Source organism: Colobus angolensis, unplaced genomic scaffold, assembly GCF_000951035.1.
Source record: "Colobus angolensis palliatus isolate OR3802 unplaced genomic scaffold, Cang.pa_1.0 Scaffold201, whole genome shotgun sequence".
NCBI lineage: Eukaryota > Metazoa > Chordata > Mammalia > Primates > Cercopithecidae > Colobus > Colobus angolensis.
In genome coordinates this window covers 5,181,822-5,198,879 of record NW_012115167.1, presented here as the reverse complement: position 1 = coordinate 5,198,879, position 17,058 = coordinate 5,181,822, and the positions used below count along the sequence as shown (strand labels likewise).

At 36.3% G+C, this 17,058-nt stretch overlaps 1 protein-coding gene across 1 annotated transcript in view; it reads left to right on the top strand.

The window, feature by feature from the left end:
• Window positions 1-17,058, top strand: part of USP34 (ubiquitin specific peptidase 34) — a 253,164-nt gene that overhangs the window by 104,120 nt on the left and 131,986 nt on the right. Inside the window, 7 exon segments of the mRNA XM_011941829.1 lie at window positions 710-792; window positions 6,673-6,827; window positions 8,267-8,380; window positions 11,136-11,235; window positions 11,364-11,523; window positions 14,264-14,390; window positions 14,487-14,634. Of these exon segments, the coding sequence (XP_011797219.1) occupies window positions 710-792; window positions 6,673-6,827; window positions 8,267-8,380; window positions 11,136-11,235; window positions 11,364-11,523; window positions 14,264-14,390; window positions 14,487-14,634 (887 nt within the window).

Here is a 17,058-nt window from a genome sequence, read left to right as displayed (position 1 = left end):
CCACCCCAGACATGGTCCCCTCACCCTCAACTCTCCAACACTCTTCCCTGACTTCCTTTTCCATCTCTTCTTTCTGATATTGGGGCTGACCACAGTCTCTCGTTTATCTAGTCAGACTCATCTCCTACCCTACCTCACTAAAAGTCGCTTCTTTAAAAGTTTCAAAAGCAACTTTTTTATTAAGCATCAAATTTATTCATGTGAATTATAATTATTTAGATTTGAAATAACATTGAAAAATGCCAAGTTTTGTCAGCTCTATTTTTCATGAACTAGATTTATGGAAATATTATTTTATTAGTGTTTCTTGGGTACAGAATATATTATCACTATAGGGACCACGATATGAAGCATGTACTTTATAGATAGAGATGGTGTTTTTTACTTGTTGCCTATTCTAATTTATGTGTGTTATATACTTTTAAAATGACATACTTCCTCTGCTTCACTGTTGAATTTTTGTGTGGTTTCTTACATAATTTGAAAATAAACTGTTATAGTTTCAAGATTTGTATAATTTAAATAGTTTAAATTTGTGTTTTGTTTTGTCTTTATGAACTTTTTTGTGTAACCAAAGATACATAGTTAAAATAATTAATTACAGATTATTAAAACAATTTTTGGTATAAGTTATGCATAGGACCACTAAATTTTTAGAAGTGATTAAGAAATAGGATGTTTAATTATTTTAATGACGTTTAAATTATAGGTACAGCCATAGTGCTGAAGTTCAAGTTCGACTTCAATTCTTGACTTGTGTATTTTCAACTCTGGGATCACCTGATCATTTCAGTAAGTTTTTAAATCAGTACTTTTTTCAAATCTGTTTTGACTATTGGAAGAACTGAATTTACTCACTCTTTGGATTTCTGCAGTGATTTTTTTTCTTTGATTTAATTTTAGAGTAAGTGGGTACATGTATGTTTGTTACAGGGGTATATTGCATACTGGTGGGGATTGAGCTTCTTGTGTACCCATTACTCAAATAGTGAACACTGTACCCGATAGATTATTTTTCATCCCTTGTCCTGCTCCTGCCATATCCTCGTTTGGAGACCCTAGTGTCTAGTAGTTTCATTTATATGTCCATGTGTACCGTTGTTTAGCTCCTGCTTACAAGCAAGAATGTATAGTACTTGGTTTTCTGTTGCTGAGTTAGTTCACTTAGAATAATGGCCTCCAGTTCCATTTATGTTGCTGCAAAGGACACGATTTCATTCGTTTTTATGGCTGCTGCAGATTATTCTTAATACATTTATAAATTATACCAACATTCAGATAATTTATTCAAATAATTGAGATTGTTTGCATTTTAAATAAATTTAAAAAAATTTTTTTAGTTCTATAAGACCTTTTTTCTCTCTCTCTCTTTTTTGAGACAGGGTCTCACACTGTCTCCCAGGCTGGAGCGATTACAGCTCATTGCAGCTGTTGACCTCCCTGGCTCAAGCAGTCATCCCACCTTAGCCTTCTGAGTAACTGGGACTATGCACCACCATAGCCAGCTAATTTTTTAAAAATTTGCATAGAGATAGGGTTTCACTGTGTTGCCCAGGCTGGTCTCAAACTCATGGGCCCAAACAGTCCTCCTGCCTTGGCCTCCCAAAGTGCTAGGATTACCGGCATGAGTCACTGCACCGGGCTGACTGCATCTTTTATTATTTTTGCTTATAGAATCTTGCAACCCTTTGGTTGGAGATAGGTGTTAATTATGCATTATTTTCGGGGCTAATCTTTTGAAGATTACTTGGCTTGATGGGTGATGGAGACACTTGGAGGCCCTAGTTTTATTTAGTTTCACTTTAAACTCAGTTTCGTTAACAGTTAATTTTTTTTTTTTAATTCAAGTTCTAGGGTACATGTGTGCAGCTTTGTTACATATGTATACGTATGCCATGTTGGTGTGCTGCACCCATTAACTCGTCATTTACATTATGTATATCTCCTAATGCTATCCCTCCCCCCTCCCCCAACAGTTAATTTTTTTAAAGTAGAGCTTGGTCTGTTATATTCAGGTTGTGTACCATATCCAAATCCATGTGGTTGCAAACGAGCTTGATTTCTGTTAGCCAAAGCTCCTTTTTCCTTCATATACTGACTGTCATCTTTTACTCTACATCCTTCTTTTTCTGTGTGTGAATATCAAACTTTATTTTTTTAGAAGGATATTGTCTCTTTAACTGTGGTTACTATATTGTCAGCCTGATGGGTGTCTTGCTAGCAGTTGTCAAGACTTTTTTCAAGGCTATACCTATGCTTGAGATACACTGTGTTTATCTTATTATTTAAGTCTGCTATTTCTTTTTTTTTGTTCAAACTATTTATAACAAATGCCACCAACACTGTGATAATAGATTTCAAAAATAAGTTACCTGATTTTGGTAGGAAATTTCTCGTTCGTGTTACTAGGTCATTTATTGACCCATTATGACTGATAAAATTCAAGAAATTGGTTTTGCCGTATTTTAGTTTACTAATCTATAGGAAGAAGTCAAACTAAAACACATATAGTCAACATATGAACATTTAAGTTTCATATTTATTATACACAGTATAAATTCTCTGTGGATTTCCAGTAGACACTAGCTGCTGTCCAGATCATATCAAATCTAAAACTTCACTTCTCACACATCATGGCTCTTCTCCTGCCCACTTCACCTGCCCTCAAAGTGATCCTCCCACGTCAGTCTCCAGAGTAGCTGGGACCACAGGTGCATATCACCATACCTGGCTAACTTTTAAATTGTTTGTACAAAGTCTCATTATGTTGCCCAGCCTGATCTGAAACTCCTGGGCTCAAGCAATACTCCTGCTGCCTTAGCTTCCCGAAGTGCTAGGGTTACAGGCCTCAGACCACTGTGCATGGCTGGTTGTACTTCTCTTACTGGCACAGTTCCTGTTATCCATAACGAAGTTACTCCAGAGTTATATGTAATTACATCCAATATTTTAATACTGATTTTCAATATGACAATAACTATAGTCTTTAAAAAAAAATAACGAAAGTGTATAAGTTGCGTGTTGAATGTGGACTGGTGTTTCAGCCAATTATGGATATACTTTTGTTTTATTATTTAGTTGACTATAATTAACCTGGATACTCTTTAATTTTGTTCTCCTTAATTACTTAACGTGTTTAAGTTCTGATACATACTAGAGTTGTTTTGGGTTTGTTTATATTTGCTCCTATGGGCACAAGTTCTCGGAACAAATAATGTACACATTAACTGTTTCAGTGAGAAACAGATAGGATAACTTATTTTCTGATAAAACTCTTCAGACTGATACTGCTACTAGGGTGAATATTTCTGAGGAATTTTTCTTTATTTTGTCATTTCATCTACTTTTCCCAAGAAAAAGAAATTTCTTTTAATGGTACCATACCATCGTGTCACTTCTGGTTCTAGGGCACCACCCCAGGGTTTGGAACCTCTTAAAATGTACATCAGAAATCCCTGGGATGCTTTTGTTCTAACCTTTTGGACTGTCTAATTTTTTTCATATTCATACTTGTGATTGCCTAAAATGCCTTCTCTTTTGTTCTGAATAGTTCATCTGTCTTCTGCCACATTCAGGACTCCTTTAATACTTGGATCAAAGTACAATACAAATTTTCTCTCATTAGTCTGACTCCCTAGCTGATTATGTCCTCTGATAGGTTGCTGTTGTCTGTTTTACGCACTTTCCTTTTGCTTTGTTCGTCATAAGGGTCCTTTTTTCTTTGTTTTGTTTTGTTTTGTTTTGTTTTGAGATGAAGTCTCGCTCTTGTCACCCAGGCTGGAGTACAGTGGCGCAATCTTGGCTCACCACAACCTCCACCTCCCGCGTTGAAGTGGTTCTTCTGCCTCAGCCTCCTGAGTAACTGGTATTACAGGCATGTGCCACCATGCCCGGCTAATTTTTTGTGTTTTTAGTAGAGACAGGGTTTCTCCATGTTGGTCAGTCTGGTCTCGAACTCGACCTCAGGTGATCCGCCCAGCTTAGCCTCCCAAAGTGCTGGGATTACAGGCATGAGCCACTGCGCCCGGCCTCCTTTTTTCATATTTTACAAAAATAATATTTATCTATCTCCTATATACAGAGAGTGACCTTTGAACATGGTATACACTCTATTTATAATACTCAAACCTTACCACTGACTCCTCAATTTTTAGGATTACCTCCCCCAGTCTTTATTACTGTTATACAGATGTGCTCCTATTTTAGGGAGAAGAATTTTCTTCCTAAATGAATTCTTTGAGAATACTTCATAAGTTGTGTATTTTCAGGTGATTTACATATGTGTTATCTTAAAGTATATTTTAAAAACATAAATTATGTGAAAATTCGTATTAAATACTTGTAAAAGGCTCTAAGATAACTCCTGTGTGTTTCTGGCTATATTGGTGTTTCTGGTACATTCATTTAGGACCAAAATGTTGTATGAATATGATTTTAAATTTTACAAATGGGATGACATAAAAAATAGTTATTGAAATTTATTTATTTATTTATTATTTTGAGATGGAGTCTCACTCTGTCACCAGGCTGGAGAGCAGTGGCGCAATCTCGGCTCACTGCAACTTCTGCCTCCCAGGTTCAAGCAGTTCTCTTGCCTCAGCCTCCCGAGCAGCTGGGACTACAGGGGTGTGTGCCACCACACCTAGCTAATTTTTGTATTTTTAATAAAGATGAGGTTTCACCATGTTGGCCAGGATGGTCTTGATCTCCTGACCTTGTGATCTGCCCACCAAAGCCTCCCAAAGTGCTAGGATTACAGACGTGAGCCACCGTACCCAGCGGTTTTTTGTTTTTTTGTTTGTTTGTTTGTTTTAAAGAGACAGTCTCGCTGTGTCATCCAGGCTGAAGTGCAGTGGCATGATCATAGTTCACTGCAGCCTTTGACTCCTGGGCTCGAGGAGTTTTCCCACCTCAGCCTCCCGAGTAGCTAGGACTAAAGGTGCGTGTCACCCTGCCCAGCTACTTTTTTGTTTATTTTTGACGTAGAGTCTTGCTGTTTTTGCCCAGGCTGGAGTACAGTGGTGAGGCCTCGGCTCACGGCAACCTCCGCCTCCCAGGTTCCAGCGATTCTCATGCCTCGTCCTCCGAAGTAGCTGGGATTACAGGCACCCACCGCTACGCCTGGCTAATTTTTGTATTTTTGGTAGAGATGGGATTTCACCATGTTGGCTAGACTGGTCCTGAACTGCTGACCTCAGGTGATCCACCCACCTCATCTTCCCAAAGGGCTGGGATTACAGGCGTGAGCCCCCATGCCCGGCCTACAAATTTTTGTTTTTTAATTTTTTGTAAAGAGAGGGTCTTCCTATATTGCCCAGGCTTGTCTCAAACTCATGGCCACAAGTGATTCTCCCACCTCGGCTTCCCAGAGTGCTGGGATTACATGTGTAAGCCACTGCGCCTGGATGAGATAATAAATATTTTATACACTTCTATATAAATAAACTACAGGAGGTCATCAAAGAATGTTTTAACATTAATGAGGAAAAAAACTGATTCCCGGCCAGGGCCACTGCCTGTGCAGAATTTGCACATTCTCCCCATGTCTGCATGGATTTTCTCTGGGTACCCTGGTTTCCTCCCACATCCCAAAGACATGCACTGTAGATTCATTGGCATGTCTAAATGATCCCAATCTGAATGAGTGTGGGCGTGTGTATGAGTGCAGTCTGCAATGGAATGGCATCCTGGTCAAGGTTAGTTAGTGCCTTGTCCTTGAGATGCTAGTCCCTAAGATGCTGGGATACGATTTGGCCAGCAACAGCCCTGAGCTCTGGAATAAGCGAGTTGGAAAATGAGTAAATCAATGAATACAAATTGTAACATAGAAATTTGTAAGCTCTATGATATTCATACAAATGCGTAGTCATAAATGATGTAGTACAAAAGCGAGCCCACTAAATTTGTTACTGTTTGTGTTTGAACTGCCTGGTGGTAGGAAGTGTTCCTTATAGTGTTTAATTTGTAACCATTTAGTCCTTGATTTTCTTTACCACCACCACTGATTTGCCAAAAATTGGATAAATAACTATCTGAGTGGTTTGTATTAATCTTTCTTAAATGTATATATAGCTCACACTTATTCCAGTGCTTAATATTCAGAGTGTTAATTTTTAAATAAGGAAGTTTAGCCATTTTTTGTTTTTGTTTTTTTGTTATTTTTTGAGGTGGAGTCTGTTGCCCAGGCTGGAGTGCAGTGGCGCGATCTCAGCTCACTGCAAGCTCCACCTCCCAGGTTCAGGCAATTCTCCTGTCTCAGCCTCCTGAGTAACGGGGATTACAGACGTATGCCACCGTGCCCAGCTAATTTTTTGTATTTTTGTAGAGGCGGCGTTTCACCGTGTTGGCAAGGCTGGTCTCGATTTCCCGAGCTCGGTCAATCCACCTCCCTCGGCCTCCCAAAGTGCTAGGATTACAGACGTAAGCCACTACGCCTGGCTGCTGTGATTTTTTTTATTTTAAATCATAAATATGCTGTAGAAACATAACTCTTATTCATATCAATTAACATATGGTAAAATTCGTTTCATTATGCATCATTTCAATTAAAATTGCAATTTCCAAGAACCTATCCATGTTAAGTGAGGACTTACTGTATGTACACATGCCTAAGAGAAGTATAATTTTTTTGTTTGTAGTTAATAAAGTATAAAATTTATAATTTTTATCTAGGGTTAAGTTTAGAGCAAGTTGACATCTTATGGCATTGTTTGGTAGAAGATTCTGAATGTTATGATGATGCACTCCATTGGTTCTTAAATCAAGTTCGAAGTAAAGATCAACATGCTATGGGTATGGAAACCTACAAACATCTTTTCCTGGAGAAGGTAATTACATTTCTCACAGTTTGTTACTATTTTTCCATGTTCCCTTTTTCATCTCTTGAAATACGAATTCTGTAATGCTTTTTTTTTTTTTTTGACAGTTTTTTAAGTAGCCAAATGCAATGATTTTTAGAAGTCCTAGTATAATTTTTGGTCAGATTGTGCTCTGATTTTGTTGTTTATACTGTTTACATCTAAATTAATTGTTTGTATCTATAAAAATGTTCTATTAGCTACAATAATTTAACAATCAGAATAACTTTTGAAGGCAGCACTAATTAGAAATGTGGAGGGTTTTTCTTAGTGTTTGTTTTTTAAAATCATCAGTAATATTGTAGTCCAGTTTTCAGGGGTGGTGCCCACACCCACAAGTGTGAGAGCTGTTTTCTATGACTCTTTCTTATTTAAATGACTGACTGCATTGCAGTCAGTCTTTTTGGGCAAAAATAAGCCATTCTTCAGTATCTGTAGATTCTGGGAAGGCATATTAGGAAGTGCTGTCATTATTGTAAAGATGTTCCAATTTTTGTTCTTCTTTACCACATGCCACAGTTAGTTCAGGTGACATTATTCTGAATGAGCTTTTCCCAATTGAATTTTGAAACTCAGTGAAAATAATGCAAAAGACTTTTCTAGGCTTATTTTTGAGATTATGAAGGCTGTCCGCAAAGGGTGGCATTATCTCCGTATTGGAACTGAGTATATATATGAATGAGTTTTAGTGTGTATAAACTAAATCACTTAACAGACCCAAAACAGAGCTACAAATATAACTTTTCCATCTTAAATTTCAACTGCTGACTTTAACAAAAACTGTACTTGTAGCTATACCTCCCGTAAGTTTGTATGGTATAGATATACAATGCATGGTAGATGTTTTTATTTATGTCCTCTGATTTGGGTCTATGCACATCTTCACAATTGAAACCTGTATCAGACAGGTTTCAGTTATTACCTGAATAAAATGTTCATTAAATCACATACATACATATTTTCATTTTTTGTTTCATTTTTTTTTGAGATAGGCTTGCTCTGTCTCTAAGACTGGAGTGCAGTAGTGTGATCACGTCTCACTGTAGCCTTGACCTCCCGGGCTCAAGCAATTCTTCCACTACAGCCTCTTGAGTAGTTGGGACTGCAGCCACATACCACCATGCCCGGCTGATTTTTGTATTTTTCATAGAGATGAGGTTTCGCCATGTTGCCCAGGCTGGTCTCAAACTCCTGAGCTCAAGCTGTCTGCCTGCCTTGGCTTCCCAAAGTACTGAGCCGCTGTGCCCAGCCAAAATTATTATATATTTTTATTTTTTTTAAATTATCACTAAAAATTCAAGCTGATCTGTTTCCTTCCACAATGTTTTCAGTAACGTTTATTTAAATTTAATAAAATCTGTGAATTATCACACTAAATTAGCTTTGTGTTTCCCCCTACCCTCCCAAAGATGCCCCAGCTAAAACCTGAAACAATTAGCATGACTGGCTTAAACCTGTTTCAGCATCTCTGTAACTTGGCTCGATTGGCTACCAGTGCCTACGATGGTGGTTCAAATTCTGAGGTAAGGATTTAGACTTACTTTATTAGGCAACTTTATTCCTCAAATTAGATTATCAAATTTGGTTACCAAATTATTTTTCTACAAAGCATAGAATTTACTACCTGTGCAATGCAGTTGACTTGGTTGGTTTGTTTTGAAATGGAGTCTAGCTCTGTTGCCCAGGCTAGAGTGCAGTGGTGCGATCTCAGTTCACTGCAGCCTCCACCTCCCGGATTCAAGTGATTCTCCAGCCTCAGCCCCCCAAGTAGCTGGGATTACAGATATTTGCCGCCATGCCTCACTAATTTTTGTATTTTTGGTAGAGACGGGGTTTTACTATGTTACCCAGGCTGGTCTCAAACTCCTGGGCTCAAGCAATCCGCCCGCCTCAGCCTCTCAAAGTGCTGGGATTACAGGCGTGAGCCAACATGCTCAGCCTAATTCTGTTCTCTGGTTTCAAAAGTTTTATAAAGCAAATTTATTTTTCAGTACCAAAGATAACATTGGGTGTGCTTAATGAAAACCTATTACATGTTTCTTGATTTATAAAGAAGTGGCCATGTGAGTGTTCTTTGAGTCTCCTAGGCATTCCTAGATAATACAGCCAAATATTTTACTTCAAATAAAAGATTGATTTGTCTCAAATATGATTTTTATGCCATTTGGTTCAGCCTGGGCAACAGAGCAAGACTCCCTCTGAAAAAAAATAATAATAATAATTTTATCTCTTAGCAAATTTGGGGACATGTTTTAAAAAAGGAAAAATAATAATTTTTAAAAATGTTTATTGTTGGTATTTTTTGAGATGGAGTCTGGCTCTGTCACCTAGGCAGGAGTGCAGTGGTGTGATCTCAGCTCACTGCAACCTCCACCTCCTGGCTTCTAGCAATTATCTTGCCCCACTTTCCTGAAGTAGCTGGGAATACAGGGGTGTGCCACCATGCCTGGCTGATTTTTGTATTTTTAGTATGGGCGGGGTTTCACCATATTGGCGGGGCTGGTTTCGAACTCCTGACCTCAGGTGATCCACCTGCCTTGGCCTCCCGAAGTGCTGGGATTACAGGCATGAGCCACTGCACCAGGCCATTATGATTAGTTTTTTTGAGACGGCGTCTCGCTCTGTCACCCAGGTTGGAGTACAGTGCCACAGTCTCAGCTCACTGTAAGCTCCACCTCCCAGGTTCACGCCCTTCTCCTGTCTCAGCCTCCTGAGTAGCTGGGATTACAGGCGTCTACCACCACCCCGGCCTAATTTTTGTATTTTTAGTAGAGTTGGGTTTTCACCATATTGGCCAGACAAGTCTCGAACTCCTGACCTCAAGTTTTCCACCCGCCTTGGCCTCCCAAAGTGCTAGGATTATAGGTATGAGCCACCATGACTGGCCAGAATAATTTTAATTGTATCTAAAATGCTTTTATTTTATTTTCCTACTGCCTTCTTTTCTCGTCTGAGTAGGTTTTTCAGTGTTTTTTAGTCCTAACTCTTGCTTCAGTATCACTTTGATAACTTTTTTTTTTTTTTTTTGGAGATGGAGTCTAGCTCTGTCATCCAGGCTGGAGTCCAGTGGCACAATCTCAGCTCACTGCAACCTCTGCCTCCCAGATTCAACCAATTCTCCTGCCTCAACCTCCAGAGTAGCTGGGATCACAGGCACATGTCTACACCTGGCTTTTTTTTTTTTTTTTTTTTAAAGTAGAGACGGGGTTTCACTGTGCTGGCCAGGCTCGAACTTGAGGCTCAGGCAATCTGCCTGCCTCAGCCTCCCAAAGTGCTGGGATTAGAGGCGTGAGCCACTGTGCCCGGCCCACTATGATAATTTTCAATTTGGTAATTTCAGACAACTAAACATACTTGATTTACCTAAGAAGTAGTCATGCTCTATTATGAAATAATACTACCTTTTTAAAGAAGGTGACATTAACACTAAAGTTGTTCAGCTGCCAACTTAGAAGGACATCTTTCTTTGCCCAACTTTTAGAAGCTTCCACTCCCTACTTTTTCTGTAGTTTTTAGTGAAACCATTTTTTTTTTGTCATCTCATGGTTAACATCATAAATTTGAGTGAGGCTGGACGCAGTGGCCCCATGCCTGTAATTCCACCTTTTTGGGAGGCTGAGGCGAGCGAATCAGCTGAGGTAGGGAGTTCGAGACCAGCCTGGCCAACATGGTGAAACCCTGTCTCTACTAAAATACAGAAAAATTAGCCAGACGCTATGGCGCGTGCCTGTAATCCCAGCTACTTGGGAGGCTAAGGCATGAGAATCCCTGGAATCCTGGGAGGCAGACGTTGTAGTGAGCCAAGATTGTGCCACTGCACTCCAGTCTGGGCAAGTGAGTGAGACTCTGTTCTCAAAAAAAAAAAAAAAAAAAAATGAGTGAGAACTTGAGTTAGCGTATCTTGTTAATATTCTGTGAATGCAAGAAGGCAGTGGTTTTATCAGTGTAAGTTGGATGGATTCATTGAAGCATTGTGCTCATTATTGTATTTGTGTTTTATTCCTTTGTGGTATGTTTTTCAGGACTAGAATTTTCCTGTGTAGTCACAACTTGTGAGTTAAACATTATGTATATATTGTTAGCTGCTGTGTAAATATTTTTTAGAATTAGTACAGGTGTATTTCATCAATTGAGGAAATTCTTAAATAATTTATTTTTGTTATTTAATAGCTGAGTAATAGGAGTTGCCTATGATTTTTACTTTTGATACTTCAGTCTTATGATGAGTTACATAGTTTGACAAACAAAATTTAGAGGTATGGTATTTTTCTTTCTTAGCTGTGTGGTATGGACCAATTTTGGGGCATTGCTTTAAGAGCACAATCTGGTGATGTCAGTCGAGCAGCTATCCAGTATATTAACTCCTATTATATTAATGGTAAGTGATTTGAAATATTATGTAATAGCTAATTTTTTATGAGGGTGTTTCATTAAGCTAAAATTTTTCTTTGATACAGCTAAACAAGAATATAAGGCTAATATATGTGTCTAAACGTTGGCTTTCAGGTAAAACGGGTTTGGAGAAGGAGCAAGAATTTATTAGTAAGTGCATGGAGAGTCTTATGATAGCTTCTAGCAGTCTTGAGCAGGAATCACACTCAAGTCTCATGGTTATAGAAAGAGGACTCCTTATGCTGAAGACACATCTGGAAGCGTTTAGGAGAAGGTAATTTTTAAAATATCACACTGTTAGAATGAATTTCATTTTTATTCCTGACATATCGAGAAATATTCTTAAAGTGAATCTAAAGTTTTTGTTGGGGTCAGGTAGAAAGCATAATTTACCAAAGTGAAGGGTCAGTAATAGAAGTAATTTTTATTAAGAGTATATATACCATTTTGCCTTGGAATAGGCAATACGGGTTCCTGATAAATATTGCACAGCTTTAATAATAATTAGAGTTTGAGCAGATATGCATGAATAAGAATCGTTAGACAGAATTCCATCTCCAAGAAAGTATTGACTTTGATTAAACAGGCAGAACACCACTACTAAAAAAAGTTTCTCTCAAACTCTTACCAAGAACATCAAATAATCTCATAGTTGAATCAAGTTGAGTCATATGTTTCATTTGCTGTTTTTTTTTTCTTCCTGGACTAGGAGACAGTATTTTAATTTTGAATTTCCATTTACCATGGAAACATGACCAAAAAATTCTGTTAATGAATATCTGTATAATTAATTTAGACATAACCTGTGTAATACAGAAATAAAGCAAATTAATATTTATGAATATATCGACTGAAATGAAAGGTGAGTAGATAGTTTTAAGAAATTCTATTTGTTAAAAATCATTATGAGCAAATAAATGTAAAAGTACTAAGAACTGTGTTGAAAAAAATTGTTAAAATTAGTAACTTTTTTCAACTTCAGATCTTAGTTTGATACTGAAAAGTGATACAATTGATATTTATTGACATTTTTAAAGTATCAAGAAATATTGCATAATAAAGATATTTTATACGTTCCTTATAAATAACATGCTTCCATGATTTGAAACATTTGGACATTATGAAATTCTTTATTTTGATTAAGATTGCAATTCATGGAAATTCCACTTAAAGAATTCCTTGTGTTTTTTATGAATGTGGAAGGGAACTCGTTTTTTTGCACAGAAACTTTATACTGCCTTATAACTTTAACCACTTAAAAAGATAAAATGTTAAAAAGAGCAAATGTGGTGGTGTATCTTATACAAATTAATACATATTATAAAATTTAGATACTACACTATGATGTAGAAAATGAAAGTCTGCTATAATTGCTGTCTTCCTCATGGAGATAGTTACTGTTAATGATACCCATACTTACAGAATTTTTTCTATGCTATAGGATCTACAGACCACAAACCAATAAGGGCCTGTCGATTCACACCCTTAGTCCTTGCACAATATTACCAATGTCTAAAATAAGTACTTACTTTAAGAATTACTCGTTTTTGGAGTGTTCAGTGGTGGTTTTGTAAATTTAATGAATTTAAGTCCAAAAATTCCTTCTCAGATGTACAGATTTTTTTCTGAGTTGTGAAAAAAAAATTATGTTCTTGATATCTTTTTATTTGTTCATGTTTTTGCTGAAAGTTAATGTTGATGTTAAATAGTTTATATAAAAATGTTTTGTTACTAGTAGAATAACTAGGATATGGATAAAATTGAACAGTCACAAAACTAAGCAGTAGTTAAAAAAAATTCACCTAGGTATTTTTCATGCAAAATTTTGTTCTTGATGTGGTTAGTGCTATTATTAATTGAAGATTGCCTAACATCTGTAGATTGAAAAACAGAATTTTTTTTTGTGTTCTGTATATTAAGGGAATAAACAATAATGTCTTAAATTGTTTTCTTTTTAAAAAGAGAAAAAGTTATAATTTTAAATAGTGGTTCCAGCCAGAAATGTTTTTGTTTCCCAAAATGTAGTATATAATCCCTGGAGACACTTGTGATTATCACAGCAAGGGAGCATGTTATTGGTATCTGGTGAGATGCTGTTGAATATGAGAGCATGAGATATAGCCTCCTTCACCCTAATTCATCTCTGCCTTCTGATAACAACAAATTATTAATTGGGCTTAAAATGTCAGTAGTGCCACTATGGAGAAACTCTGGTCTTCAATATGTAGCAGGAAACATTGTTTTAAGATTACTCTTTTGCTCATACATCAGATCATGTGGAAATTAGACAAGTTCATTCATTCCCTCACTTTTTATCCTTCTATTCCGAATTTGCTGATTAGTTTTAGACTTTAAAAATTTTTTTTATTTTAACTAAATTCAGGTACCTTGGATCCTGTCTTCCACATCTGAAAACTAGTTAGAAAATTGACACGTGTTTACTGATTATCATGCTAGGTGCCTGTTTCCTTTGAAATACAAGTCTTTGTAATTCACTTTATAATTTTAACAGCCATGAATTGACTCTCAAATTCTATTAGGCTGGTTAGTATATATTTACTAGAATGTTTCTGTCCCCGAAAAATTTTTCTTAATATGTTTTTTCCTTCTGAATATAGGAATCACAGCTTGCTATTTCATTTACTGGATTAGTTTTTTTTTTGTTTTGTTTTTTTGAATTCTTCCTGACTCTCCTACTAATATTTCTGTTCTCTCTATTTAAAAGAAAAAAAAAAACAAAAAAAAAACCTGGCCTTAAGGAGATTTTTTTTTTTCCTCAGTAATTTCTCTTGGTGACTATTTTGTTAGGAGCTCTTAGCTGTTATTATGCATTTAGTTTTGATTCAGTGTGATGAATCTGAACTTAAATTTGTTGCTGTAGAATAAATTAGAATGAACTTAGAACTTCTTTTGTACTTTTCCAGTCTATAAGATGATAAAAGCTTGCATAGCATTAAAATGGTTTAAAATGGCATAAAATGGTATCTTTTCTATTTGTTTTTGTCGTGTTTTAGGTTTGCATATCATCTGAGACAGTGGCAAATTGAAGGCACTGGTATTAGTAGTCATTTGAAAGCACTGAGTGACAAACAGTCTCTGCCGCTAAGGGTTGTATGCCAGCCAGCTGGACTTCCTGACAAGGTACTTACATAGTTTTAATTTCGAAGTTGATAACATTTCCGAGGTCAAATATATGTTCTTTTTGTATTTTTAAATTGGTTGCATCTCATATTTCAGATGACTATTGAAATGTATCCTAGTGACCAGGTAGCAGATCTTAGGGCTGAAGTAACTCATTGGTATGAAAATTTACAGAAAGAACAAATAAACCAACAAGCTCAGCTTCAGGAGTTTGGTCAAAACAACCGAAAAGGAGAGTTTCCTGGTAAGCCTTTTAATTCAGATTTTCTCTTTCTCTTTTTCTCTTTCTTTCTCTCTTTTTCTTTTTCTTTCTCTTTTCTCTCTTCTCTTTTCTTTTCTTGGTTGTATCATATAGCAACTGTCTTGGTTTGTCTTGTGTTGCTATAACAATACTACAAACTAGGTAAAGAACAGAATTTGGGAAGTCCAAGATCAGGGTACCAGCATCTGGTGAGGGCTCCTCTCTGCTTTCAAAGTGGCAGCTTGAATGCTGCCTCCTCACAGGCAGAGGGTGAAAGGGTGAAAAAGGAACAGACTCCCTCCATCAGCCCTTTTTATAATATCATTAATTCATTCATGGCCTCTCCAAAGTCCCCCACCTCTAAAACCTGTTGCATTGAAAACTAATGTTCAACATGAGTTTTCAGAGAGAACAAAAAAATTCAAACCAAAGTAGCAACTTTGAAGTTTTACTTTGAAGGTCCACCATCCATGTTCATGGCTCCCCTCACCCTCCCCTCCCTTTAGTACCATTCATTCTTAGATAAGAAGCTGTTGAGAGTTGCTTCAGATGCTATTTGCAAAAAATTCTTTTGTTTCTCAAAAAATTCTATTTTAGGCTTTTGATGTGACCATAAAATAATTCTTGAAATTTATTTCATAAGCAATTTGGGAATGTTTGGTAAATTTAAATTTCCATATACTACTCATCCACTTTAACCTAATAGTTTTCTTCATATATTTCATTTTCATTTTTTCTGAGTATATAAAAATAACACACTTTGATGTCTCACCTGTGCATCTCTCCTTGCCTACCAAAAGTATCTTAAGAAATTTTTCACATAGGCCTAATATATACATATATATATATTTCTCATATCTAATATATATGTTTCTGATCTCTTTTCAGAGATAGTAAGATAAAACGTAAGAATATATATATATACACACACACACACGTATATTTAAAACACAAATGGTAGAATTCCATCTTTACTGTTCTATTTGCTTATAGGGCATATCATTATCTTAGAAAACACGTTAGTTCATGTAGAAAGTTACCTCATTCTTTTTGAGATCTGCATAGTTCAGTATGTAGTGATAACTTGATTCATTTTCCCTGTTCTCTACTAATGGACATTTAGATTGTTTTCATTATTTTGCTGTTATAAACAATGTGAAAGAGAATATCTTTGTCTCTACATTATTTCATGTATGTTGGATAAATACCTCATTGTGGAATTTCTGAATCCAAATGTATCTACTTTAATTAGGTTGAAATGTATTGTGCGTAAAGTGTATGAAAATAATAAAGTGAAAATCCATGTACCTACCATCCAGGTTAAGAACTGGAACATTAGTAGAAGCTACTATTGTGTCCCTACCCAATAACATAATTTCCACTTCTCCTTAATACTGTCTTGATTTTTGAATTTGTTTTTTTAGTGTTGTTTATAGCCTTACCTCCACTTATGTGTTTTTATTTAGTTATGTGAAACAGTTTAGCAACCACAAACCTAGTGGATAAAGAAAAAGGGACATATGGCTACTATTAGATATAGGATTGCAGAAGATGACAAGTTATAAACCTTCCCTACAGATATGTATAGCCTAATTTGGGGATATCAGTGGGAAAGTTCTCAGGTATATATCTCAGCACAGTTAAGACAATCCTATTGCTATAATGTTGATAAAAATACTGGAATATCCAACAGAAATGTTTTCATAGAATTTGTATTTTCTTTTTCTAAGCTCTTCATGATCTACGATAACTCTCAGGAGTAGGTCAAAGCAGAATTTCTTCTGTAGGATGAAATGAATGTCCTCTACTGATTCAAGCAGTAGTACATGGAGGTGAGAGTAGGAACCTCCCTAGCACTTGGTAAAGACAGTCCACGTACAGATAAGAATCTGGACCAGGTTCATTGTCCATTCTTTTGTAATATAGAGAAGATAGTACAGTGGCAGCAGGGGTCTTGGTCATGATAACCCTCAATGCGTTTCTCCAAAGTCACACTGATCTTACTAATTGTCCTCCAAATTTGGTGCACAGCAGTCATTGTGTGATATCTTTTATCATCCTGGTGATTCTCTTCTCTCCTATGTTGGGTATTCTGTTTTCATTATCCATACCTTTCTTGTTATTGGTTGACTTTGTGTATGTGTTTCCGGAATACAAGGGAGTGTTCTATTCAGTGGTTTCTTGTGATAAGATTGACAGGGTAATGTTGTTTATTCCTTGCGTGATTAATAATATGTATCTCATGTTTTCATACCCAAATGATAAATTAGCTGGGTATAGAATTTTAAGTTGGAAATAATTTTGTTGCACAATTTTAGAGGTGCTTCTCCATTGTTTCTTGCTTTCATTGTTGCTGTTGAATTCTGAAGCCATTCTTATTTCTGATATTTTTTACATACAGTATGTCTTTTTTTTTTTTTTTTTTTT